A 26371-nucleotide genomic window follows, 5' to 3' on the forward strand; every position below is an offset into this window, starting at 1 on the left:
TAATTATGTTATTTGGCTTTGGCATGGCTCAGCCCCAGCTGTTGCAGTCATCTGGGGAGTGAACCAGTAGATGAAGAATCTGTCTCTCTGCCTTTCTCTCTTTCTCTGTAACTCTGACTTTAAAATAAATAAATATTTTTTGAAAAGAATGTCTGTGTTGTAGTGCTGTCTTTTTAAGAAGCTTTCACCAAATCCAACTTCAATTCATACCTTGATTGCTCCAGTTGATATCTGGATCTCATGGAGCCTCCTCATGGTGCCATCACGGTCAACAAAGTAGGATGATGCAAGCTGGTGCAGAGCTTCAACACTTTGAGTGGCATTCCCTGACTTCCTGTCAAGGCGACTTTTGTCCATATACATGGTCAAAGCCTCTTCCCCTGTACAGGAAAGAAAAGAAAAAAAGAAGACTGTCAAAGAGTCAGCATGCATGAGAGAAGAGAGGCACTGAGGCTGGGATGCTAGAAACAACCTGAGTCTCCAATTAACTAATCTCTAAAAATCAAGGCACAATGAAAAAGGAACAAACCAGAGTTGCCTGAAAACACGTCTCCCTTAGGATAAGGATCATTGAAAAACTAGCAACTGAGCCCAATCCCTACTAATTCACTTCGTTCTTCTCACCAGCATCATCTTACAACACAGTCCTCTTCCCCTCTAACGAAAATGTTTAGTCTTTTCTTTGAAATGATGGACTCAGCATAGGCATTCTCTTCTCATTCTTTCCTCTTCCTCCTCCTGTTTCCTCATTATTCTCCAGTTTATTATTTTCCCAGTCTCTCTTCTTCTCTGTTCACTCATTCTCTCCTCTTTTTCTCATCTTTATCCCTTTGTACATAGATGGATGGATGAGTGAACTGACAGAACAACAGACAAACAGATAAGTAGATGAAACTTCTCAGAGATAGTCAGAAGTAGACAAATAGGGGAAATTTTGTCTCTATAGTGAGAAATAAAACTAGTTTGTCATCACTGTGAAGACAGACACGGTCTATGTTAGCCATGGCTTTATCCCTGGCATATGGCAGAGTTTTTGGCATATAGGAGATACTATATGCAAACAAGACTAGTGTCTGCGAATACTAACTGATAGAATAAAAAAGGGAGAGAATGATCCAACATGGGAAGTGGGATACACAGCAGACTCATAGAATGGCAGATGTCCTAAACAGCACTCTGGCCTCAGAATCAGCCCTTAAGACATTTGGATCTGGCTAAAGAGCCCATGAGAGTATTTTAGGCATGGAAAGCCAAGACACTCTGGCAAAAAAAAAAAAAAAAAAAAAAAAAAAAAAAAAAAAAAAACAAACACCTAAATGAGAGATCTCTGCAAGTGAGATCCCAGTGGAAAGAACCGGGCCATCAAAGGAGGAGGTACCTTTCTCTGAAGGGAGGAAGGGAGGAGAGAACTTCCACTTTGACTATGACCGTGTCTAAATAAGATCGAAGTCAGCGAACTCAAGAGGCTTCCATAGCCTTGGAAACTCATGACTAGAGCCTAAGGAGATTTCTGACGCCATAAACAAGAGTGTCAAATTGTTAAGTCAACAACAGGAGTCACTGTGTACTTACTCTGTGGGATCTCTGTCCTTAATGTGTTATTCATTGTAAATTAATGCTATAACTAGTATTCAAACAGTATTTTACACTTTATGTTCTGTGTGGTGCAAACTGATGAAATCTTTACTTAATACATACTAAATCGATCTTATGTATATAAAGATAATTGAAAATGAATCTTGATGTTAATGGAATGGGAGAGGGAGCGGGAGATGGGAGGGGTGCGGGTGGGAGGGAAGTTATGTGGGGGAAAAAGCCATTTAATCCATAAACTGTACTTTGGAAAATTATATTTACTAAATAAAAGTGTTTATAATAAAAAAAAGTAAAATCTTTCACTTATGGTTTATTCTCTTGATTGCATATTACAATGCTAATATTTTGGATATATTATGTTAACGATGTTAAATAAAATATATTAGTAAATTGATTTCACTTTTTCAAAACCCTTTCCTTATTAAAATCTGGGCTGTAAGAAAATTTATAATGGCAAATGAAGTTTACATTTGGTGCTACATTTTATTTCTATTGCTTTATGATAGTCAAAAGAGACATGAGCAGAAAGAGGTCATTGCAATGCACCAGGTAAATGACAAAGAGAGAATGATGCCCAGGGTGAAGGGCAGGCCAGATAAATGCTGCCCATATCCATGCAGGTCATGTCAGCCACAAGCCCTTGATGATCTGGTCTCTTTAGCTGTACCCTCTTTCTGAACATAACGGATGTTCTGGCTTGGACAAATGTGCCCCATTTCCTCTCTTTGTGCAGCCTCTGCTTTTCTGTTTTATTTTTTTTTAACTTATATGCATGACTTAGGTGTCCCCTAAAATATCACCTCTGGGAAGCCTTCCCTGAATTCTCCCACTCACTACTTGAAGTAGGTTATAAACTCTAAACATGTGCTCCCACAAGTACTGTTATTTCTCCAAGGCATCACATTTCCTGGTGGTGGCTTCTGGTTTAACAGTCTGTGTCTTACACTCGAGCAGAAACCCTGTGAAGCCAAGGAGTTAAAATCTTTCACCATCCCCTGCTATAGTAAAATATGGGCATGTATATTGCACTTCACAAATAATTGAGGGGGGGGGGAGTTGTTACACATGAATGAGTAACAATTCAGGTGGTCCAACTCTATAGTTAATTTTTGATATAGTTAATTAATTGATATAACTCCCTCAATTGGAATGAAATCTTTCAGCAGAGAGATTGATCATCATCATCAAAATTCTTCTCTGGGTCCCACATGCCTACACTCCAGTTGAGTTAAGAGAAAGATACTATTGGGGCTGGCACCGTGGCTCACTTGGTTAATCTTCTGCCTACGGCGCCAGCATCCCATATGGGTGCCGGGTTCTAGTCCCAGTTGCTCCTCTTCCAGTCCAGCTCTCTGCTGTGGCCCAGGAGGGCAGTGGAGGATGGCCCAAGTTCTTGTGCCCTGCACCCACATGGGAGACCAGGAGGAAGCACCTGACTCCTGGCTTCGGACTGGTGCAGCGCCAGCCATAGCGGCCATTTGGGGAGTGAACCAACGGAGGGAAGACCTTTCTCTCTGTCTCTCTCTCTCTCACTGTCTATAACTCTAACTATCAAAAAAAAAAAAAAGAGTAAGATACTCATGCTTACACTTTATCTTGGAAGCCTTCACTATTAAGCAGTATGATGTGATATCTACCCTTTGGAATCCACAACCATCTGAATATATTTGGATTAAAAATGACTTTATTTTGTAATTAGGCTTTGAGTTCCAATGGGTGTGGCTGGCGAGGTGCAGCAAAAATGATTCTACATAATTCATTTCTTCATGTCCCCCAATGATTCTCTTAGGACCTGATGAAGAACAGATGTTCAGTTACCATTAGATGAATAAATGGATGCATAGATGGTTGCATGGCTGGACAGATAGATGACTGAATGATATCTAAATGCATAAATGGGTAGAGAGGTAAATGACTAAATAAGACAGTACACTAGGAGTAAGAGCTAAGAGGCAGAGGAAATAAATATTCCATGTGTCAGCTCAGGCTCTCTTAGGGGCTTGTGAAACAGAAGGTGAAACAAACCCAGTTCCCTCCGGGCTGAGAACTGGCAGAAGCAAACCTTAGATCAAGAGGGGTTAATAGGCTTCTTGCTGCATTATTAAGACTTAATTTCTTGTTTATTAAGAGAATGTTCTGTTTAGAGTTGCTCTCCCACTTGGGCATTCCTGCAAATTGCCTCTTCAACCCACAGAGGTCTTTCCTCTGTCTTCCTGTCCTCCAAGGGAGTTTTCTGTAGTCTCAGGAACACCTTCTCCCCAAGAAGAAAAAAATATGATTCAGACACACAGAGGATGGAGGATGAGGTGGAAACTGATTGTTTTACCTTTCAAGTCAATAGGGAATGTTGCTCCCAGGTGAGGGATGGGGATTTCTGGAGAATCCCTTATCTGCTCCTTCTGAGCCTTGTGATTTTTTTTCTTAGCCAAGGAGACACTGTTCCAGATTCAGGGTGAGAAATGAAAACACACACACACACACACACACACACACACCCTGGATTATATAGAGAAATCCAGGTAATACATTCACAAACATGTGTAAACTCATATATACACATGCAGAAACATACTTTGCATCTATATGGATGCCTGCGATGCATCTGTATGTGTGTGATGCATATGTATACATGCCTATGTATAGCCCAACTCACATCCAAATATAGGAAGGCATTTGTGTGACCTGTCTATGCAATAAACATGATGACCATGGAAACACACAAGCGTACTCATATATGTCACACATTTATCCGGTCTCTGAAATGTTTCTTTGTACCAAACTATGATCCTGCTAGAGACTACAGAAAATTGCTACCTTGTTTCCCTGTGTGTGGCTCCAGAGGCAGATGTTTTCCCTTCGCTACCCTTCCTATGATCATTCACTGCAAGTATTTTATGCAGTTCACCAAAAATTTGGGGATCCCGTGAAAACGTCTAAGTTGTTCACCCTTCTGTCAGTGCCACTTCATTTAAACGCCCTTTCCTTGCTGTATCCTTTTCCTAAAGAGTCAAACAAATTTGCTTATTCTCACCAAAGGTGATGGTTGAAGGATCAGCTTTTGTGGTTTGATTATGCTCTTCAGGATTTACCTAATACCTTAAAAGTTTATCAAAGCATTTCTTTTCAAGAAATACAATGTTCTTAGGAAAAAAATGTGGTGAAAATATTTTTGTGCAACTCTGTATATACACAAGGAGACTGATGTCCATATAGGAAAATAGATTTCTTGATGTCTCTCACTTATCAAGTGAATGGTAGTACTGAGCTTCCATTCTTGGTCCCCAAGTTCCTTAGCCCCATTAAGTAATAATAGCAATAATACTAAAATAATGGGGCCAGCACTGTGGTACAGTAGGTTAATCCGCCACCTGCAGTGCCAGCATCCCTTATGGGCGCCAGTTCTATCCCAGCTGCTCCTTTTTTTTAAGATTTATTTATTTATTTGAAAGTCAGAGTTAGAGAGAGGAGAGGCAGAGAGAGAGAGAGAGAGAGAGAGAGAGAGAGAGAGAGAGGTCTTCCATCCGATGGTTCACTCCCCAGTTGGCCACAATGGCTGGAACTGCACCAATCGGAAGCCAGGAGCCAGGAGCTTCCTCTGGGTCTCCCATGTGGGTGCAGAGGCCCAAGGACTTGGGCCATCTTCTACTGCTATCCCAGGCCATAGCAGAGAGCTGGATCAGAAGAGGAGCAACCGGGACTAGAACCGGCGCCCAAATGGAATGCCTGAGCTTCAGGCCAGGGTGTTAACCCACTAGGCATAGCGTCGCCACCCCCCACCCCCCAGCTGCTCCTTTTCCAATCCAGCTCTCTGCTATGGCCTGGGAAAGCAATAAAAGATGGCCCAAGTGCTTGGGCCCCTGCACCCACATGGGAGACCTGGAAGAAGCTCCTGGACCCTGGCTTTGGATTGACACAGCTCCGTCGTTGCGGCCATTTGGGGAGTGAACCAACGGAAGGAAGACCTTTCTCTCTGACTCTCCTTCTCACCGTCTGTAACTCTACCTCTCAAATAAATAAATAAAATGTTAAAAGAAAACTAAAATAATTACATCAACAGCAGCAACAATTTAACAGGTGCCAGACTATATGTTAAGCACTTTCAATGCATCATTTAATTTCATTTTCAGGATATGCATAAAGGAAGTGTTGTTATTATGATTATTTATAAATGAAGATACTTAGGCTTAAAAATCAGGTTCTTCTCAAGGTGACACAAAGCTTATAGGGAGTAGGAGACAGGACTGAACCAGGGGCAATCAATCTACAGGATCTGTTCTGCTCACTGTACCTCCCACCCCCCCTTCTCTCATGTTGCATGAGAAAACCCTTAAGAAATATTTTTCCATGAATGAGAAACTGAAATAATGATGTCAGAAGGACATCACACATTTTCTGGCACATAGCATTTGATCAACATTAAATCCCTTTCCCTTCCCTCTTCCTATGCCTCTATATTGAGAGCTGAGGGAGCCTTGAGGGCCTGCTGTCCAACATTAGATTTCCATACAAAGCTTTGCATATTTAAAATGCATTGTAAAAACAGGAGAGAAACAAGACTCTGTGAATAATTCACCATCTTGCCTTGGAGAAATTAAAAATATATTTCAATGAGAAAGAAAGGTCTTTGTTATTTGGGATTTCTAGGGACTCAGACCAGAGCACAGTTTTTTAATGAAAGAATTGAATTAGTTACACTTTTTTTCAAAGTGAAATGGGAAGTAGAAATATTCAAAGGAAAGGGTTCAGACTAATGCCACACTCAATGTTGAAACAAGTTCACTTTCTCTCTACAATAGAAGAAAATTTATGTTGATAATCTCACATTTAAAGTCCTATTTAACTTTGCATCTGACTAGCAGCAGAAAACAAACACTAATTTGTCAGTGATTGGAATGGGTGAGCCAGTTGGTTAAAGAGTAGACTGCCACTGAATTGTAAAACAAGATAAGCTCTATGTACAGAAAATCATAAATTAAAAATGTAGCTTTGTCATTTCTTAGCTATTTTGAATCTCAGCTTCCTCATTGATAAAATGGAGATAATATGACAAAATGAAGTTTTGAATACTGAAGACACCATATAATGCTTTCTATATGGCAAATACTCAGTAAATAGTAAATGATAAATTATAGGATTGAATGAATTTACCCAGCAAATCTTCCAACCCACATTCCCCACATTACTAAATTGTTAAACTCTTTGTCTTCAAAATATATACTGTATATTTAGCCTAGAAAGCTCTGCTGCCTTCTTGTTTCTAGTTAGCTCTTGTACACTAAAATGCTACTTATCCCATGAAATTTATACTCAACATTCTAGTTAGTAGAAATCAACCCTCTTCAGTCAATACACCAATCTATTTTAGCTGGAATGAGACATATCTAAATGTACTTCAGCAGATATGTGAGCAGGTGGAATGGCTTTCTTCTACCCATGGGGTTTTCTCAGTGTTCAGTAGACCCAGTCACTGGGACACAAAACTGATACCTAAGGGATTGTTCATGAAATGATGCAATAGGCAAGGCCCATGCTCCCCTAAATGCCCTAGTTTGCCCCATTTCCCACTCTCTTTTCAATTATGCCCTTCCCTTTATCTACTCCTCTTATTTCTTCTCCCTCAAAGATTGTTCGGGCCTGATAGGAAGGGGTAGGGAAGAGTGAACAAGGTGGAACAAGTACTCAGTTTTCCTGTTAACTGACTCCATACCAAAATGAGATTTAAAAATTTCCAATATTTAGTTATGTATTTTATCACAATAAAATGTTTGGTGTTAGATAACTATTAAAACAAAAAAAGATAGCCCTCTAATAACACGACAACCTCAAGTAATCAATCCCTAAAGTAAGCAAAGGCAATAAGCAAAAGCAATTCCCTAAAGAACATCTGAAATATATTTCCCTGGAAGAGACCCCATTTCAAAACAATTGAGATAATTAACTGATTGAGCATTCCTAATAAAATGATCCAATTCTAAACTTAAGCCGTATTGACAAGAAAGTTAGTAAATTCTCAATTAGACTGTCTCCTAAACAGAATCAGCTGCTCAGAGATGTTCACAGTCACCAGGACAATTTGGCTTATCTAGCAACATATGCGAGGCTAAGAGGGCTTTGCTCTCAGGAGATCCCACTCTCCCTTCCACCCCAGACCCAAAGTCAGGACACAGTGATTATCCAGTGGCTGCTGACCTACCTCCCAAGGTGGCAGAGATGAGGAGGTGCGTGCCGTACTTTTTGATGATGGTATCGATGAATTGCTGAGTGGTGGGTCTCCTGCCAAGCAGGCGGATGCTCCTTTGAAACTCCGGCATGAGGGGCACTGGATGGCGGACCAGATCTCTCCTCTCAATGGCTGTGTTCCTCACCTTCCAACGGGCAAACTCCCTGGGCAGGAGAGATGAGTGACACTCCTCAACTTACCGCCCCTTCCCTGAAGTCCAAGTCCACCCAGCCAGCCCACTTGGGCATCTCTCCTTGGGTCAGAGAATGTCTGCACTTATTTTCATATATGTTTGATCTGGAGCTTCCCTCTTTAGTCAACAAATATTTATTGAGTACTACTTTTATCCCTGGGACATGGAACTATGAAGTCATGTTTTCAAGTTCCTTATAGAGCATCATGGTTGTAGAATTAGGAGTCATTTTCACTATGTTATGGGTAGAGAAGACAGTATTATTAATAACAATGTGACTATATTAATGGCGGTGGTTATGAGAATGAAGATTTTCATGGCATTTCATAGTTCACAAGAATATCATGGCTAATGTCCTGTCTGTCACACAAGCCTCATAATTCTGGTACCTTTTGCAGGACCTAGTTCTATGCTGTCTTCCAGCTGTTTGTCCAACTCTCTCACCAGTTTGTGAACCATACCATAGAGATGGAATGTTCTCAGGTACTCTCCAACCTACTTCTGTAAACATTTCAGTGACTGTTGCATGACAGTATTCATAATAATGCTAGATGAATGAATACATAAGCCAGACAAAAGGAAGGAAGGAAGGAAGGAAGGAAGGAAGGAAGGAAGGAAGGAAGGAAGGAAGGAAGGAAGGAAGGAAGGGAGGCAGGGAGGGAGGGAAGGAGGGAGGGAGGGAGGAAGAGAGGATGGAGGGAGAGAATAAAAGAGGGAGGTAGAGTGGCAGGCAGACCACATAAAAATAAACCCGAAACTCAAAGCACTGTGAGACTTATGCTAAGACAATTCAAAAATTAAACATTCAGTCTAGGTCTCACTTTAATCCAAAATTTTAACATGTATTTATTGAGCACCTACTATTTTGATGTGACATTGGGGGTAAACATGTCTTTCCTCTGGATCTACATTTCTTAAAATCCAATTCATATTACTTATTTCTTATTGGTGATTCAAGGATTACATGAAACATTGCTTGTAAAAATACCTTGGGAAACTGAAAGGCACTAATCTAATGTGAAATATTATTTTATAATTTTATTTCCTCACAGACCCCCAGACATGCACATATAAATCATGAAAGGTTCATGAATAGGGACCCTGGAGAATGTAAACTGAGTACAAGTAGAAATTTAAAGGAACTTGATTCAGCAGGCTGCTGCTTCTCAAATAATCATCACTGTTCCTACCAAAGATGCAGCTGCCCCGGAGCAGCCAGCTCTCCAACCTGCCTGAGTTACACACTTCCGATCCCTTGAGAAAAAGAGACCAACCAAAGGGGTGAGAAGGTGAGCCTAGATAAACGATGGGAACCAGAGTTTAATGAAAAGGTCTCTTTCTCCTGCCACAAGATGGGAGAGATGAATGAAGAAAGGGGCATGGGGCAAGAAAAAGCAGAACAGGATGGGAATCAGGCCAGAACATGCCCCAGTGATTCAGTGGTGGAGTCTGACCCCAGATTCATAGCAAACTGGGTCTGAAAGAGCTTTAACATTCGAATACACTTCCAAGCCTCAGAGTGAATGGTCTATGCTTACCGAATCTCAGTCTGTAATTCACAGCACAGTTCAAATTCTAAGTCAACTCAGTACTTTGCACATCTTAGGTACATAAATCCATCAACTGCACGCAGTGAATCCCTGCAAGGCACCTACTAAGGATAACTTCTGAAATACACAGGAGGAGGATGGGCACATCACAGTCATAGCGTGACAAAGCTCTCAGTCTGGCAAGGAAGATGAAATATTTCAAGTTGCTTGTAAATCAAGGAGCATAGGACACAGAAATAGGGAAATATATTTGCCTGGCCTCCAGAGAAAGCTTCAGTGCTGTGGTCATGTTTGAACTACAGGTTTGAAGTTTGCATCCAATTTAGACAAATTAATATGTGATAAAAAAAATAAAGAAAACCAAACCACAGGAAGGAAAGGGTAGGAGCAGAGTGAATGAGAGGAGGGTACAGAATGTGTAGTGGGAAGAGGTGAACAGAAGGAAAGCAGGATGGAGGAGAGGATAAGACAGAGCAAGGGTGGAGGGGAAGGGACCTCAATAGCCAGTGGAGGGGAATTGATGGGCACAGCAGACAGGTCACCTATGACATGAGCCCCAGAGACCCTCCCCACCTCCACTGAGTTGTCCCTCATGAGTAGAATGTGAAGGCGATGGAACATCACTTTCATGATCAGGTCACAAAAAGTATGACTTATATTTTGCTCTGTTTTCCTCGGTCTCTTTCCCACTGTCCTGCTAGCTCTCTCTTCTGCTGGCTCCCTTTCTATCTCTGTGTATCTCTCTCTCTTTCACTTTGTTTTAACTCTTGCTCTCTCTGTCTTGTTTTCTCTCTCACTGGCCATTTCTCTTGTTCTCTCTGTGTCTGGCTGACTATCGGTTTGTCTCCGTCTCACCTCCCTCCTGCCTCCTGCTACAAGGTATAGCAAGACCACATGGCGGGGAGCAGAGGGAAGCCTCTGTCCATTGCTGCTGAGGAATGGAGGCCTCAGGAGAAAAGCCCAGCAGCAAGTAGCCCTGTGAGCCAGGAAACAAACAGACCCTGCAAGCCCAGTTTTGAGGTGACAACAGCCTGGGGAGGGACCCAGATGCAAGACACCCAGATCCCTCAGCTGCAGAAACTGTGAGAAAATATTGCTGTTTTAAGTCAATAAGTTGTGATGGAATGTATAATCAGTGATCAATACCAAGCAAGAGAATCACGAATTATAGGTAAGGAAGAGTCTTAATCAGCTTATCCCTGAACATTATAAAATGGCTTTGCACATAATTATGAATGTATACTTATCCATATAAATATATATATATTCAGGGAACAGACATTTATAAGCATGTAGACATAGGTATGTGTGTGTGTGTGTGTGTGTGCATCATTGTTATTTAAGACTTACTCTCTGGAATTTTTTTTCATATGACCCCTGCCTATATTCCTCAAAATTAATTCTCATTTACATATAGAGAAGGTAAGTAATTTGGTAAAGGTCACCCAGCTAGTGACTGGTAGAGCTGAGTATAGAAAACAGTTATCTTGAATAGTCTGATTCTTAAATCTCTCCTTGAAGATAAATATTGAGAGGTAGAACATACAAACATTGTGGACCCAGTACAAAGGAATACTGCCATTCTCACCACCAAATTATAAGACCACGACTCAATGTCTTTTAAGAAAAAAAACTGTCACAGTATTCATGAAGTTCACCAGCTATAGATCAAACACCTGCCATCTGTGTGGCCTCCTTGAAAAACCTAGCAAAGATGCTGGGGACTCAGCTTCTCCCTCCAGGGAAGCTGGAAGGATGAGGAGAGGGAATATGTGAACTGCTGCACACACAACCAGTCTCTCTGGACAAGCTCAGTAGCTGAGATGTTGTTATAAAGCACCAACTCCTAACCAGGCACTGCTTGCTCCACACCACAGATAGTGATCCTCACCCCAATGAACTGGTCCAGTTTTGGGGAGGTGGGATGACAAAGGCAACTCAAGTGGTTGTTTAGGTAAGTTATTAAACTCTGGTGAACTATTACAATGGTATTTTTAGAGACAGAAGGTCAGAACAGAGGATCCCTGACAGAGTCTAGAAACAAGGCTGGGTGAAATTTCTTATACAAATTGAATCTTAGGGCCAGCACTGTGGCGTAGCAGGTAAAGCTGCCACCTGCAGTGCCGGCATCCCATAGGGGAGCCAGCTTGAATCCTGGCTGCTCCACTTCCCATCCAGCTCTCTGCTGTGGACCGGGAAAGCAGTAGAAGATGGCTCAAGTGCTTGGGCCCCTGCTCCTACATGGGAGACCCAGAAGAAGCTATTGGTTCCTGGCTTTGGATCTGCACATCTCCGGCCCTTGCAGCAATCTGGGGAGTGAACCAGCGGATGGAAGACTCCTCTCTCTCTGCTTCTGCCTCTCTGTAACTCTGCCTTTCAAATAAATAAATCTTTAAAAAAATTGAATCTTGAAGGAAATGTAGGATTTGGCCAAAGATAGAGGAAGTAGTTTCCAGGAGAATGAGTTCTGTTTAATACAGTGGGGGGGGGGGGGGGGATGAGGAAGGATAAGACAGTTGGAAAGAGATGGGTGTATGTGCATATGTGTGATATATAAATGATGAAAGGTAAAGAGAGAGAGGTAGTTGGGGACCACAGAATGAAAGACTGTGTGTCAAAAGACATTATTAGATTTTAGCTTGTAAACTGTTCATGTTGCCCAACAATCCAGCTACAAAAATCTGTTTTTATATGGCTCTGTAAGTATTATAGGGATTTTGGAGTGAAGAACATCACCTTATGGGACCTGGGCAGTGGCGTGGTAGGCTACTTCTCTGACTGCAGTGTCAGCATCCCATATGGGCACCAATTTGTGTCCCAGCTGTCCCTCTTCTGATCCGAGTCTCCGCTTATGGCCTGGGAAAGTAGTGGAAGATGGCCCAAGTGCTTGAGCCCATGCACCAGCGTGGGAGACTCAGAAGAAGCTCCTGGCTACTGGTTTCAGATTGGTCCAGCTCCAGCTGTTGCAACCATTTGGGGAGTGAACCAGCAAATAGAAGACCTTTCTCTCTGTCTCTTCCTGTCTCTGTAACTCTACCTTTCAAATAAATAAATTAATCTTCAAAAAAAAAAAAAAAGAACATCAAGTTACAGTATTCTATGTCTTTTCACTCTTATCAAAATACACTGAAGTATAAAAGGGCTTGGCACCTAGATCTATTCAGAAGCTATCAGCATGAGAGCTGAACGAGTTGACTTATGCGTTTGGAACTTGAACAATTACTATTTATCCAGCGGTGAGGATATCACAGTGAACAAAATTGGTAATAGTCTTGCTCTCAAGGAGCTTACTGACATGTAAGAGTGAACAAATAGTAAAGAAACAAATGTGCAACCTACTGGGGGACATGGTCACATTCACACAAATAGAGCAGAACAAGGTTGGGAAGTCCAAAGGTGAGTGGTTTTACATGTAAGTCAGTAACGGTCTTCCTGATTTGATGACATCTGAGGAGAGATTTGAAGGAAATAACAGTGATCCATGGAACCAGCTAATGGAAGAATGTTTTAGAAAAGAGGAACAGTAAGTGCAAGAGCCCTGAGGTAGGAAAGTGTTTGCTAGGTTTGAGGGGTGTCAAGAGGGCAGACTTAGATGAGTAGCATGGGTTAGATGAAAGGAACAATGATTAAAAAAATAATGGTGACATCTAAGGATGTGATGTGGCAAGCATGGATCTCAAAAGGCTTTGCTGGTCTTGGCAAAAACTTTATTTTTAAATTCTCAGTAACATGAAGAGTCAACAGAAGTTTTGAATCAAACAATCTGATTTATATTCTAAAAGAAAGCCTGGAAACTTTTTCTGTTAAATAGTAAATGTTTTAGGTTTCAGCCATAAGATATCTGACACAACCACTGAGCTCTGTCCTTTCTGTTATGAGTACTGGCAGTGATAGACAATATGTGAATAAGTAGGTGTTGCAATAAACTTTATTTACAAAAGCAATCAGTGGGACAGCTGTAGCCCATATGTAGTATGACCCTTGTCTTAAAGCTTCACTCTGACTCCATTCAAAGAAGTCATGAAATCAACTCACTCAATCACAAATGGGAAAACTGAATATCAAAGAGATTGAATCATTTCTCCAAGATCACAGAGAACATGCCTAGCAGGACTCAGAGCCTAGGGAACCATGACTCCAAGTTCAATACCCTTTCCAATACCTTAAAAATACAGATAGGAGAGGAAAAGAGGAGAGGAGAGGAGGAGAGGGGAAGGGGGAGAGGGGAGAGGAGAGGAGAGGAGAGGAGAGGAGAGGGGAGAGGAGAGGAGAGGAGAGAGGAGGGAGGAGAGGAAGGAGAGGGGAGGAGGAAGGGGAGAGGAGGGGAGAGGAGAGGAGAGGAGAGGAGGGGAGAGGAGAGGATAAGGGAGGGGAGGGGAGAGGAGAGGAGAGGAGAGGAGAGGAGAGGAGGGGAGGGGAGGAGAGTGGAGGAGAGAGGAGAGGAGAGGAGAGGAGAGGAGAGGAGAGGAGAGGAGAAGAGAGGAGAGGAGAGGAGAGGAGAGGAGAGGAGAGGATAAGGGAGGGGAGGGGAGAGGAGAGGGGAGGGGAGAGGAGAAGAGTGATGAGGAGAGAGAAAAAGACTCTCTTGCCATGTTGTCTAACTGCTCTTCTGGTCCATGAACAATTTCATGACGTAAGTTCCCAGTGAACTGTGCACAAAATAGTCTTTCCTTCTGAGCCCACAGAGTAAGCGAATTCCCCTTGGAGGAGAAGGCAGAGCTCACAATGGCATAGGATCTGCCAAATGTGCTCATGACCAATTAAGCACCCCAGCAGGGTGGGCGAACCAATTAGATTGAGATTAAAAAAAGGTAGTGGATAGAAGGCAAGGGGTGTCTACAGCAAGGCCCATCCCACTGGGGGAGCTGAAGGCAGGGGGGAGAGTGATGTCAGGGACAGGCACTAGATGTAGACCAGAGCCAGGGCTGCAAGATTTAAGAAAAGTCCACAGAGGAAACTAAAGGCTAAGGCTTTCTTTTCAGAGCTCAGCATTGCCTTTATAGGAGTCCTCCTTCTTCCACTTTATTATTCCCTGCTCCTTCACACACATGCACACACAGATACACACTCTCACTCATGACGCCTTGAGTATGAGGCTGCGCAGAAGGAAAGCCTATGATACAGGCAGGAAAATTGCCCCTGTGCTCTTGGGAACCTGTCTCCTCTCCTGGATACCCAAGCTGATTGATTTGAATAAGGTCACCTTTGGTCTTGCCTCCTCTAGCCTAGACTCTGGAGCTAAATATCTTGGGTTAAAACCACTATCTAGTGCCCCCGCCGCGGCTCACTAGGCTAATCCTCTGCCTTACGGCACCGGCACACCGGGTTCTAGTCCCGATCGGGGTGCCCGATTCTGTCCCTGTTGCCCCTCTTTCAGGCCAGCTCTCTGCTGTGGCCAGGGAGTGCAGAGGAGGATGGCCCAAGTGCTTGGGTCCTGCACCCCATGGGAGACCAGGATAAGCACCTGGCTCCTGCCATTGGATCAGCACGATGCGCCGGCCGTGGCGGCCATTGGAGGGTGAGCCAACGGCAAAGGAAGACCTTTCTCTCTGTCTCTGTCTCTCTCTCTCTCTCTCTCTGTCCATTCTGCCTGTCAATAAATAAATAAATAAATAAATAAAACCACTATCTAGTGTTTGAATTCTGTAAACTGTAAATGGTACCAACTTTGGGGCGAGGAGTTTAACATTATATCGCGAAGCATAGTATCTGGGAAATAATCAGTTTTCAATAAAATGTTAGTGTAAAGTTATTACACATACTATCGTTATTTTATGGTTTTATGAGTGGCTCTAAAGGGAAGTGGGGTGAGAGTGGATAAATGGTGGTGGGGTGAGAAAAGAGAGGGAAAGATCAGGAGCTTTTTAAAGTTCACAGTAGACAGAACTTTGAGGAAAGATTAGGTTTGACTCTTGTGAGGAATATTGTAAAGTAAGACTGAGTTTATGAAACATTTTATAAACTCCATCCAAGTCTATTTCTTAATATATGGCATGAAGACAAACACTGCACAATGATGCAAACTGTAAACATTAAATGAAATAATTGTGGGAAGACATATTTCCAAATTGCAATAAGGATGGGCAGTTGTTAACCAGTGTTGGTGTTTGTGTTATTTTTATTATTTTTATACAGCACATTTATAATTTATGATGTTTCTATTGCTTAAAATGTGTTTGGCTTCCACATCTGTGACATGGGGGATTATAATTTCTACTTCTTAGGGTTATGTGGAAAATTCCCTTGGCAATTTTGGGTCCATACAAGGTGCTGGATAATTTTGAGTTTCCTCCATGGTTTTCTAGATAATCAAGGCTGCTAGTGATCTCTGAAAAAGTCAATAATTGTTTTCTATATAATTGAGGCTATTAGTAACCTTTGAATAAGTGAAGGACTGTTATACTCTTTTCCACAAAGCAGACATTATGGCTTATTTGTTTACTTGAATTTGAACTTCTAGCAGATATGGTTGGAGGTAATTTTCAAAAACTTATATCATTTGGTAAACAGTTATAAACATCACTTCATTGAATCATACCACATGTGATGATCATTGTCATGAATCCCTCATCGTGTGATACTAATATCTCTGTTTTCAAGAAAAATTTAAAAACCATACATATCCTACGGGTTTTAAAATATAGAGACAATAGGAAAAATGAAAGGAAGAATAGAAATTAAGATTTAGGTTAAAAATTACATGCAAGGAGCCAGCACTGCAGCACAGTAGGTTAATCCTCTGCCTGCCATGCCAGCATCCCATATGGGTGCCGGTTCTAGTCCCAGCTGCTTCACTTCCAATCCAGCTCTCTGCTACAGCCTGGGAAAGCAGTAGAAGATGGCCCAAGTTCTTGGGCCCCTGAACCTGCATAGGAGACCTAGAAGAAGCTCCTGGCTCCTGACTTTGGATTGGCTCAGCTCCGGTCATTGCTGCCATTTGGGAAATAAACCAGTGGATGGAGAACTCTTCTCTCTGTCTCTCCCTCACGCTGTGTGTAACTCTACCTCTCAAATAAATAGGTAAAATATTTAAAATAATTACATGCAAAATTAATTCCATAAAGTCCTGAGCACTTGATGCAAGTGAACTACAAATGTCTCTGAGCTTCTTTACAAACAAAAAAGGGAATCACAGCCCAAAGAGCCAAACAATCAAAAAGACACTAAAGTAGCTGCTGATAAAATTGCTGGAGTAAATAAAATTCCCTGGATCCTACAGTAAGACACAAACATACCCTACAGCTTCTCTTAAAGAGATAAATGTAGTTGATGCTGGTGGGTGATGTCTTCAATAACACCCCCAAGAAGTTTGGTGGCTACAAAGTTACAAGTTAGCCTAATGTGTATGCCATAGCACCATTCAGTAAAGCATTCATGAGGATCAAAATATTATAGTCTAGATATGTAGTTCTTTGGGGATTCTGACTTAATTCAGGAATACATTTGGGTATACATTGTAGACACTGGACACTCCAATAAATGCTTGTTGAATGAACGATTGATTACAGTTATGGAATGTTTGCATTTGTTTGTTCCTTGGCAGCTTATTTCTTTGCTTGCATTAACTAATCATTGGAAGTGGAATAAAAAGAAGCCTCTGAGTATCAGGGCGATGGAGGAGAATTCTGAGACGGCTGCTGTTATTGTTAGCAGCAAATTATCCCCAGAGATGAGCAAGGGAGGTTGCAGACGAGGAGAAATGAAGAGATGAAAATTATTGAGCTGAGAGAGAAAAAGAGAGGGCATTTCTCTTGCCTACTGTTCCCAGTCTCTCCTCACACGATCCCCAGCCAGCTCAGGGAAAGGTGAACCCAAGGGCACATGTGAAGCAGAAATGATGCATCTTAACGAGAGGGTGTCAGTGCCAAATCCCCTGCCTGCCTCCATGCTCCAGCACATAAGTGGGAGGGCAGCTGAGGAGCTGCAGCATCCAAGCGAATCTCTCAGAGTGTTTTGGCCCCAAAGGGGTGAGAAGAGGTAAAGCAGAAAACTAGAAAAAAAAATGAATTCTTCATGAAAACGTGGTTAGGAACAGAATTGTTTTAATTACAAGTAAAGACAGTGACTTAACTAGAGAATAAAATAATCCTTGCTCATAATGTATATGTAAGTCCCTCTACTTTTCAAAGTGTGTTCATTTAAAGAATGACATTTTTGTTCTTCTGTCAGTCCCACAGGAGTTCTGAACGTTCTTAAGGAAACAAACTCCGGAGAAATGGGGCCTCTAATCCAAGGAAAGCATCTTGGAGTGGAGCCACATGTTTCTTGTTGGGTGGAAACTTGGGAGGGAAAAATAGAGACAGAACAAGCACACTTGGAGGAGCCAAATGGACCATTTCCAGAGAAGCAGGTGGGCTTTGTCATGGAGCACTGTTCCTGAGTGCAGGGGGCCACAACAGAGGTTGTGGGAATTAATCACGGGGAAGGCAGCTCAGAAGGCACTTGCTCTGTTTTCCTCAGATGCCCTCCAAGCCCCTGAGTGCCCTGCTCACTGCCTTGATGCACAGAATCCAAACTATCAGATGGAAGGGCTTCTGGAGAAAGCACTCAAGGCCAGCAGTTTCATTTCACACGTAAGGACACTGAGGCGCAGTGAGAAAAGGGGACTTTCTCAAGGTCATAACACTATTGCTGGTTAAGGGTATTAGAATCCAGCTTTCTGATCTCAGATTCAGTATCCTCTAGTCTGATTCACTGTCCTATCCCATTACCTAATTAGTTTTGTGGGGTCTGTGGTGCACTTGGTCTGTGATCAACCTTTGGCATTGTGTTCATTATCTTCCCAGCAACCTGGAAGATGAGGAGTCTGACCATCCCCATCACTAGTTGGGGAAACTGAGGCCTATAGCAGTGAAGACTCCTTGGCAAATCTAAGCCAGAGTTGGGACAGAAAGTCAGATTTAATGATTCTTGGTCTCAGTTCCTCTTTGTTTTTCTTATTCTCTCCTTTCCTACCCATTTTGGTGCCATCCTGCTCACCATTCTGGAAGACAAGTATTGATGCTCCCAAATCCCCTTGCCAAAGCCCTTCAATGCTCCACAGAAGAAACAGGGTGTCATTAACAAGGAAACACATACCGCCCTGAGCATCTGAAAAAGGGGATGGGAAATAGGTCCTTTGCTGAAGGCCTTGTGGCACCACCAGGTAAGCACAGACTTTTTATAGCTGAGCAGGCCTGGCTCTGACTCTCAGCAGGAAGCCACTCATTAACTGAGTGATAACTCACAGATTCCTCAGCCTCTCTGGGCTTTGTCAGTGCAGGAAGAATCTTAGTACTTACCTTGCAGGGTTGCTGGAAGGATTAAACATAATGAATGCAATTAATCTGGCAGTAGTAGCTACTCAATAAATGTTAGCTATTTATCCTTTGGCAAGGCGTTCTGAAAGGGGAGTTTGTCTCATAACACATAACTTTTAATGGATATTTTAAATGATCTTAATATGCCCATGGGCTCCAGGGATTACATGAATTGCATATAAATAAAATATTTAAAATTCTGTTTACTCGATTTGTCTCTCTGCTTATTTCCAAAGCATCTATTGTGAAAGCATGACTCATAACTAAATATAGATTAATAAAAGTTTGAAGCAGCAATTATTTTCCAATTATCATAAATCCCATTAAACATTGCAATTATATGAATTTTCCTTTTGGATTACAAAATTTGAGAGCTCTAAGGGACCATAGAGAATGTCTTCATCACTGCCTTCCATCTATAGAAGGAATCTCAAAGACTCTGAGAGGCGAGATAATTTTCCCAGAGACACACAGTTGTCAGCAGCAGAGCTGCTTATAAAATCCAGGTCTTGCACACCCAGATCATTGCTTATTTTCCTCTGCTACAGTACATTTTTTAAGTAGAAAAATCTATATATTTCCCAAGCAAGTAATATTGCATTTAATGGCCAATTTCTTTCCTGTTAGATATTTTAGGAGTAGCAAGCATCCTGCCATCTAAGATCCTCTCCCAAATCCACACCTCAGTTAGACCCTCCCTTCATTTTTCTTTACAAAAGCTTTCTCTGTTCCTGCTTCAAAATAATTAAGGAGCAGGTATTGTAGCACAGTGGGTCAAGCCATGACTTGGGACACCTGCATCCTATATTGGAGTGCTGGTTCTAGTTCTGGCTATTCCAGCATCCTGCTAAATCATCCTGAGAGACAGAAGATGATTGCTCAAGTGCTTGGACCCCTATCACCCACAAGGGAGACCCAGATGGATTTCTAGGCTCCTCGCTTTGGGCTGGCCCAGCCCTGTGTTCGTGGGCATTTAAGGGGTGAACCAGTCAGTGGACAATGTCTCTGAATCTCTTTCCCTCTCTGTCTCTCTCCCTCCATCTGTTGCTCTGCCTTCCAAGTGAAATAAAAATCAATAAATAAACATTTAAAAGTAATTTAATAAACACCTTTCTCTTCAATTCATTTAACACTCACTAAATATCTGGTCCTACATTAGGAATTTGGAATAAAAAATCAACCTTTATTTAACCTAAATGCATGAAAATCTTTAAAAATTATTTAACTTGTGTTGGCAAACTGTGGCCCACAGGCCAAATTTGTTCCACTGCCTTTTTTGTAAATATATTTTTATGGGAGAACAGTCACACTCATCTGTTTGTGTACCATATCATTTATGGCTGCTCTTGGACTATAACAGCAGAGTTGAATCACTGCAGCAGAAACCGTAAGACCCACAACATCTCAAGTATTTACTATCTGACCTTTAAAAGGGAAAGTTTGCTAATACTGATTTCACCCATTGATTAGGCCAAATAACATACTTAAGAAACTAATCAAGGATACCATATCAAGGATATCACTTATAGATTGAGTTATTCAGCGAGAGAGTTAGGTCAGTAGATTGTGACTTTTCTGTTCATTTTGGGGGTTGTTTGTGGACAAAAAGAAAGACTCTTTTCCCCAAAAAATGTTTGAAAATGACTATGCTAAAGCCAATTAGAAAACAAGGATGTTTTGCCATATAACCTTTCTGTAGGCTTTTATACCTAAATAACAAAGTCATTATTTAAATTCACATCACAAGAAAACACATTTTAAAACACCTATAACACACCTAAGTTAAGTAGATAAACATGATTCAGTGTACATAATGATGATAAAATACTATCTAGAAAAGAGAAGTTTTAAGTATTCCTAGATGCATTTTGTTGCCCAAACTCAAGAAGGAAGATACCACCAATTTTTCTAGTTGGTGGGATCTGGCAAATGTTAATATGGTAAAACACAACTCTGAGGGCTAAAACTAGAATAACAGAATAACTGACACAACAAAATCTCACTCATTAAAGCAAGCTCTTTCTGACTGTCAGAAGGGATCAGAATAGAACCGGTTGCCCTAGGAAGTAAGCTTGTCCCTCCTTGTCCTTGAAGACACTTTAGCAGAGTTTGCATAACTGATTGGCATAGATGCTTATGAGACAGAGTCAGAATCCGAAAGGTGGTGGGGATACTTTATGGTGGCTGCCCTTACTGACTAGGAGATGCTTTGATTTTTGAGAAAGGAAGAAATGTATATGAATCACTAGGAACTGCCTTCTGAATGCCCAGGTGAACTGGAAACATTTCATTCTGGAACTAGTAATTGTGATGGCCACCAAAAATATATGTTAGGCTCACATAGGCTCCAGGCTGGTGAATGTTACAGAAGAGATGACCTACTTAGTTTTTTATTTTATTTTATTTTATTTTATTTTATTTTATTTTATTTTACTTTGACAGGCAGAGTTAGACAGTGAGAGAGAGAGAGAGACAGAGAGAAAGGTCTTCCTTTTGTTGGTTCACCTCCCAAATGGTCTCCATGACTGGTGCGCTGCAGGAGCCAGGTGCTTCCTCCTGGTCTCCCATGGGGTGCAGGGCCCAAGCACTTGGGCCATCCTCCACTGCACTCCCGGCCACAGTAGAGAGCTGGACTGGAAGAGGAGCAACCGGGACAGAACTGGCGCCCCAACAGGGACTAGAACTCAGAGTACAGGCGCCGCAGGCGGAGGACTAGTCTACTGAGCCGTGGCGTCGGCCCTACTTAGCTTTTTAAAGCTCCGAATTAGATGGATCAGATTCCAAAGCACAGTGAAAACCACCACTCCTCTGTTTTATTTCAAGACCATGCCCCAGAGTCTGAATTTTAACCATTCTTTCTTCTACAGCAAAGAAAAGGGTTCCTCTCCATCAAATTATCCCTCAGCTCCTCTTTCTTCATGTCTCTACGACTGCCCAATATTATTCTTCTTGGGCATAAAGGCATTTTGATGGCCACACCCTACACAAGCCACTGCCTAGCAACAATTCTTCTGCAAGCTCACTTGGTACTTTACAAAAGAAAATATAGTACTCTTCTCCTCTCCTCTCTTCCTTCTTCCGGTCTCTCTCATCATTCTCTCTCCCCATCCTTGATGCATGTTGATATTTTATGTACCTAAATCTATATCTTAAAATAAAAAGGATATCTTTTTTTCCAATATTGAACACATTTGATTTTCAAAATCTGTATTCCTACAGATAAATGTATACTAGCCACCTAAAAGGACTGAGGAATTTGGATTCATAGGCACTTGCACTCTGGTAGCTCTTTGTGATCATTTCCATTTAACTTATAAAGAAACTCAAGACTCAAAGATGTCGACCCTGGTTTAACTCTCTATATTATACTACATGTACACCAGATCTAACTTAAGACTACTTTCAACAAGGATACTGTCCAGCAAGCTAATTGCCCATTATGAATGTATATGAATGGTTTTGAAAGTACCTTGTATTTCCTACTTGCATTTTTTCAAGGTGCTGCCAATATTTTGGTCTCCTTAAAAGCTTAACTTGCAGTTTCCAGAACTAGTGCTAGACTGGGTAAAGGTATAAATCTGCCATCTACTCTAACATAATAATTAGGACAATCTTAAACCAGTAATGATTCCTGTATGGATTTCACTTTCTCCATGTACAAAATGGGGAGTTGGGCTTGATTAATGACTTTCAGAATTTTGTTTATACATGAAACATTAACTCATTATTTTTTCTTCGAGTTACATCTACCACAATTCTGTCTCTATTTTAGGTGTTAGAGTTATAGGAATAAACAATGTAGACAAAGAATTTGCAGTGGGGAAAACAAAATTGATAATATTTCAAAAGATAGTTTACAAAATAGGTAAATTATATATAAGTAGAACTTCTCAGAGGATTATAGAGTTTGCACACCATTGTCTCTGTCCTCACCACTTGCCCTTTGGGTCAAGGGGCACAATTTGAAAACTATCACACTCAAATATTCGTCTGTGCTTTTTGCTTACTCAAACTTAGCAACTCAGAGTCTCCACCTCTGCCTTTTAAACAAGCCCTGCTAGAGAGCAAAACTGAGAACTTTAGAACTACAAGGCTTCTATGGTTGCCTCTGCTTCCAACAGGCTTCTCCTTTACTCCTACCTATTAAATTCCTTCCCAGCTGACCCGGTGTGGGCCTGGAGATTACTCTTAAAGAGCTGTCCCCCTGACTCCTGTGCCAGCTCAGGTCTCCTGCACCACAGAACACAGCTGGTGATTACTTATTCTGTGCTGATTGCATCCTCATTCCTCCCCACTAGTAGTAACCTCTATGGCACAGGGAGTGTACCTGTGTTTTATTTCAGCTTTTGGTACATTGTCTGGGACTTATAAAGTACCCAACAAATACTTCTTAAAAATTGAAAGTGACACAACTGGGCTTATGATTGGATCTTCTCTCCTTTCCAGCAGTAAGAACCATGTTTTAGACATTTCCCACAATGAACTTGTTTCACAGCCAACACTGAGCCCCTGGAGTCTGGCAAGTTACCTTTGGATGTACTATGCTTCCAAACTGCCTGCACCTTTAGGAACTTCCTGTTTCTATTTATTACTGTGCCCCGTTCCACACATAGGCAAAGGTGGCAATTAAATCCTCAGAAGTGAGGCATTTTGGATTTAATCTTTAACACCTTAGTGCTTTCATTTTTCCCTTTCCCAATCAGTAGCATGTCTAATAAGCCCAGAGATCTTCAGGAAAGGAGTCTTATGGGATTAAATAAAACAAGACACACAACCAAGATGCAAGGAAGTACAAATGCCATCCACCTGGTCCCCCTGATTCCACCTTGACAACCTTGCAATTTTTCCTAAATATTACAGCCAAAATTATCTTCTCAGGTGTGACTTGGCTCATGCCACCTCATCCAGCTTGCTGGGAAGCATTCAATGAACTCTACTGTCTGTAAAATAAAAAGGAAACTCTCTTGGTTTATATTTCTATAAATACATATTTTATGTTTATATTTAAGACATATGACTATATTTAAGATCCCTCAAATTCAGGGCTGCACTTCAAACCCCCAGTTTGTTCCTCTATTGGTACTCATTCCAGTTAAACTGAACTGCTCTGTGAACCAAAACATCACATACATGTGAACTTTTCAAAAATAGCCACTACCTATAATGTAACCCTGATGTCTTTATATTTATTAGGACATGTTCTGTGACCTGCCCCATCCACTTACTTTTCTAGTTAGTGTGTTTTTGTTTCCCTCCTATAGGTTCACTGTTAAGCTCCATTGCATGTGCAAACTCACTCTAACCACTAATTTTTCTACCCACATGAAGTTTCCGTCAATGGAAAATTCTTGCTCTACTTTACCTAGTTCACTATTACCAACAGCATCTTGCAATCCTCCAATAAAAGTATGTATCGTAGGGCCAGCACAGTGGCATAATGAGTAAAGCCACTGCCTGCAGTGCTGGCATCCCATAAGGGCACCTGTTAGAGTCCCAGCTGCTCCACTTATGATCCAGCTCTCTGCTATGGCCTTAGAAAGCCGTGGAAGATGACTCAAGTCCTTGGGCCCCTGCACTTGTGTGGGAGACCCAGAAGAAGCTCCTGGCTCCTGGCTTCAGATCAGTCCAGCTTCAGCTATTGTGGCCATTTTGGGAGTGAACCAGCAGATGGAAGACCTCTCTCTCTCTCTGTGTGTTATTCTGCCTTTCAAATAAACAAATAAATAAATCTTTTTTAAAAAAGTATATATCACCCTGTAATAAAGGTGTCATTTATTTCTTGCTCTTCTTGTTACATGACATACTCTACATAACAAGGGAAAGGGGTAGCATTTGAGGATATCCTTAGTACCTGCAATCATCAAGGTGCTCCAGAGAAACAGAACCAATAGGATATATAAGCTGAAAATATGGAAAAGCTGATGGTGGTCCCAACCAATTGTGAAGACCTGAGAATGGCAAGGTGGGACAAAGGGAGTACATGTGTAAGTCCTGGAGTCCACAGTCTTATTGATGAGTTGTAATGGTCAATTGCAGAAGATGGATGTTGCTCCTCAAAGAGAGAGAGGTTGTGGGAGGGGCAATGTGCTCTGCCTTGATCATTTTGTTTTACTTGGGTCCTTAATGGGTTGATGATGTCTGCTGAAGCTGGAGATGGAAGGTCTTTACTCAGTCCAGTGATTTGAATGCAAACCTCTTCCAGAAACACCTGTATAAATGTACTTAAAAATGTTCTATCAGCTACCTGGATATCACTGGCCCAATCAAGTCAATGAACAAAATTAATTACCACCTATCAAGTTCTGGGCCTAACATATAGATTTTCAAATAATTGAGGGAAGAATAACCATATTTCTTTTATGCTTAGTTGATGTCATGGCTTCCTCTCTGATCTTTCAAGTAACCACTATTTTTCAGTGCTTCTCCATTCAAGGTATTCTTCCAAATGTAGGAGGCATCTGAGCAATGGGTGATGGGATCTAAAATAGATTTTTGAATAATCGCTCTGACCACTGTAGAAAAGAGCTAAGGGCAGGAGGAGGACAGAATTGGAAACAGGGAAGCTGCTGGGTGATTTTTGCAGTGGTCCAGATGAAAGCTGATAGTGGCATGGATGAAGGCAATAAGCAGATACACCAGAAAGGTCTTTTCTAAGTAGAATCTATAGACTTTACTGATGTGGGAATGAAAGGAAGTGCAGAATCATGGATGTTTTGTGGCTTATAGTTCAAATGGAAACATTGGGAGATGAGCACATTTCACTGGGGAAGCCAATAATTCACACTCTGAAATGACACATTTAAGAAGCCTATTAGGTTACTGGGTTTATGGGTTTGAAGTTCAGGGGATTTATCTAGGTTAGAAATACAAATGTGAATTGTCAGAGTAGATTCTATAAGGTCATAAGAACAGATGAGATCATCAAAACATAGGCATAGATGAATAAGAGGCTCAAAGAGTAAAACTCCGGTGCTCCAATATCTACAGACTAAAAAGAGAAGAATCCATCAAAGACACGGATTTTAACCCAGTGAACAAGGAAGATCAATGACAGAAAAATTGAGTAAGGAAAGAATTTCAATTAGCAAAAAGTCAAGACTCTTTACCATAGCTTATGTGTATGGGCCTGTTTACCTCTCTAACTTCATCTTTCATCATTCTCCTATTAACTATTTTCCAATCACAGTGTTTTCATTCAGGTTTCAAATAGTCAGATATGTTGGTGCTCTGTGTCTTTATAACCTGTAGGGGGCAGATTTCACCCAGATTGCTGCCATACTGCCCCACTCATTCAAAGCTCAAGATAACCAGCAATCTTTGCCCACCAACAGCCCACATTCCTTTCCCCAGTTTTCATTTATTTATGGCCAGTATTTCACTGAAATTATTTTATCGATTTATTTGTACTTTATTATCTTCCTCCACATGCTATCCAAGTCTCAACACTTTTCCTCACATAACAAGAACCCCAGGAGGATAATGATATTGTCTTATTCATCACAAGGTTCATCAC

The 26371-nt window shown here is 41.4% G+C and overlaps 1 protein-coding gene across 1 annotated transcript in view; it reads right to left on the reverse strand.

The window, feature by feature from the left end:
• The window catches only part of BRINP1 (BMP/retinoic acid inducible neural specific 1), a 209740-nt gene that overhangs the window by 71123 nt on the left and 112246 nt on the right, over window positions 1-26371 (reverse strand). Inside the window, exons 3-4 of the mRNA XM_002720507.4 lie at window positions 7790-7980; window positions 211-380 (exon numbers count right to left, since the gene is read on the reverse strand). Of these exons, the coding sequence (XP_002720553.1) occupies window positions 211-380; window positions 7790-7980 (361 nt within the window). The remainder of the gene's footprint in view (window positions 1-210; window positions 381-7789; window positions 7981-26371) is intronic.

Source organism: Oryctolagus cuniculus, chromosome 1 (genome assembly GCF_964237555.1).
Source record: "Oryctolagus cuniculus chromosome 1, mOryCun1.1, whole genome shotgun sequence".
Taxonomy (NCBI): domain Eukaryota; kingdom Metazoa; phylum Chordata; class Mammalia; order Lagomorpha; family Leporidae; genus Oryctolagus; species Oryctolagus cuniculus.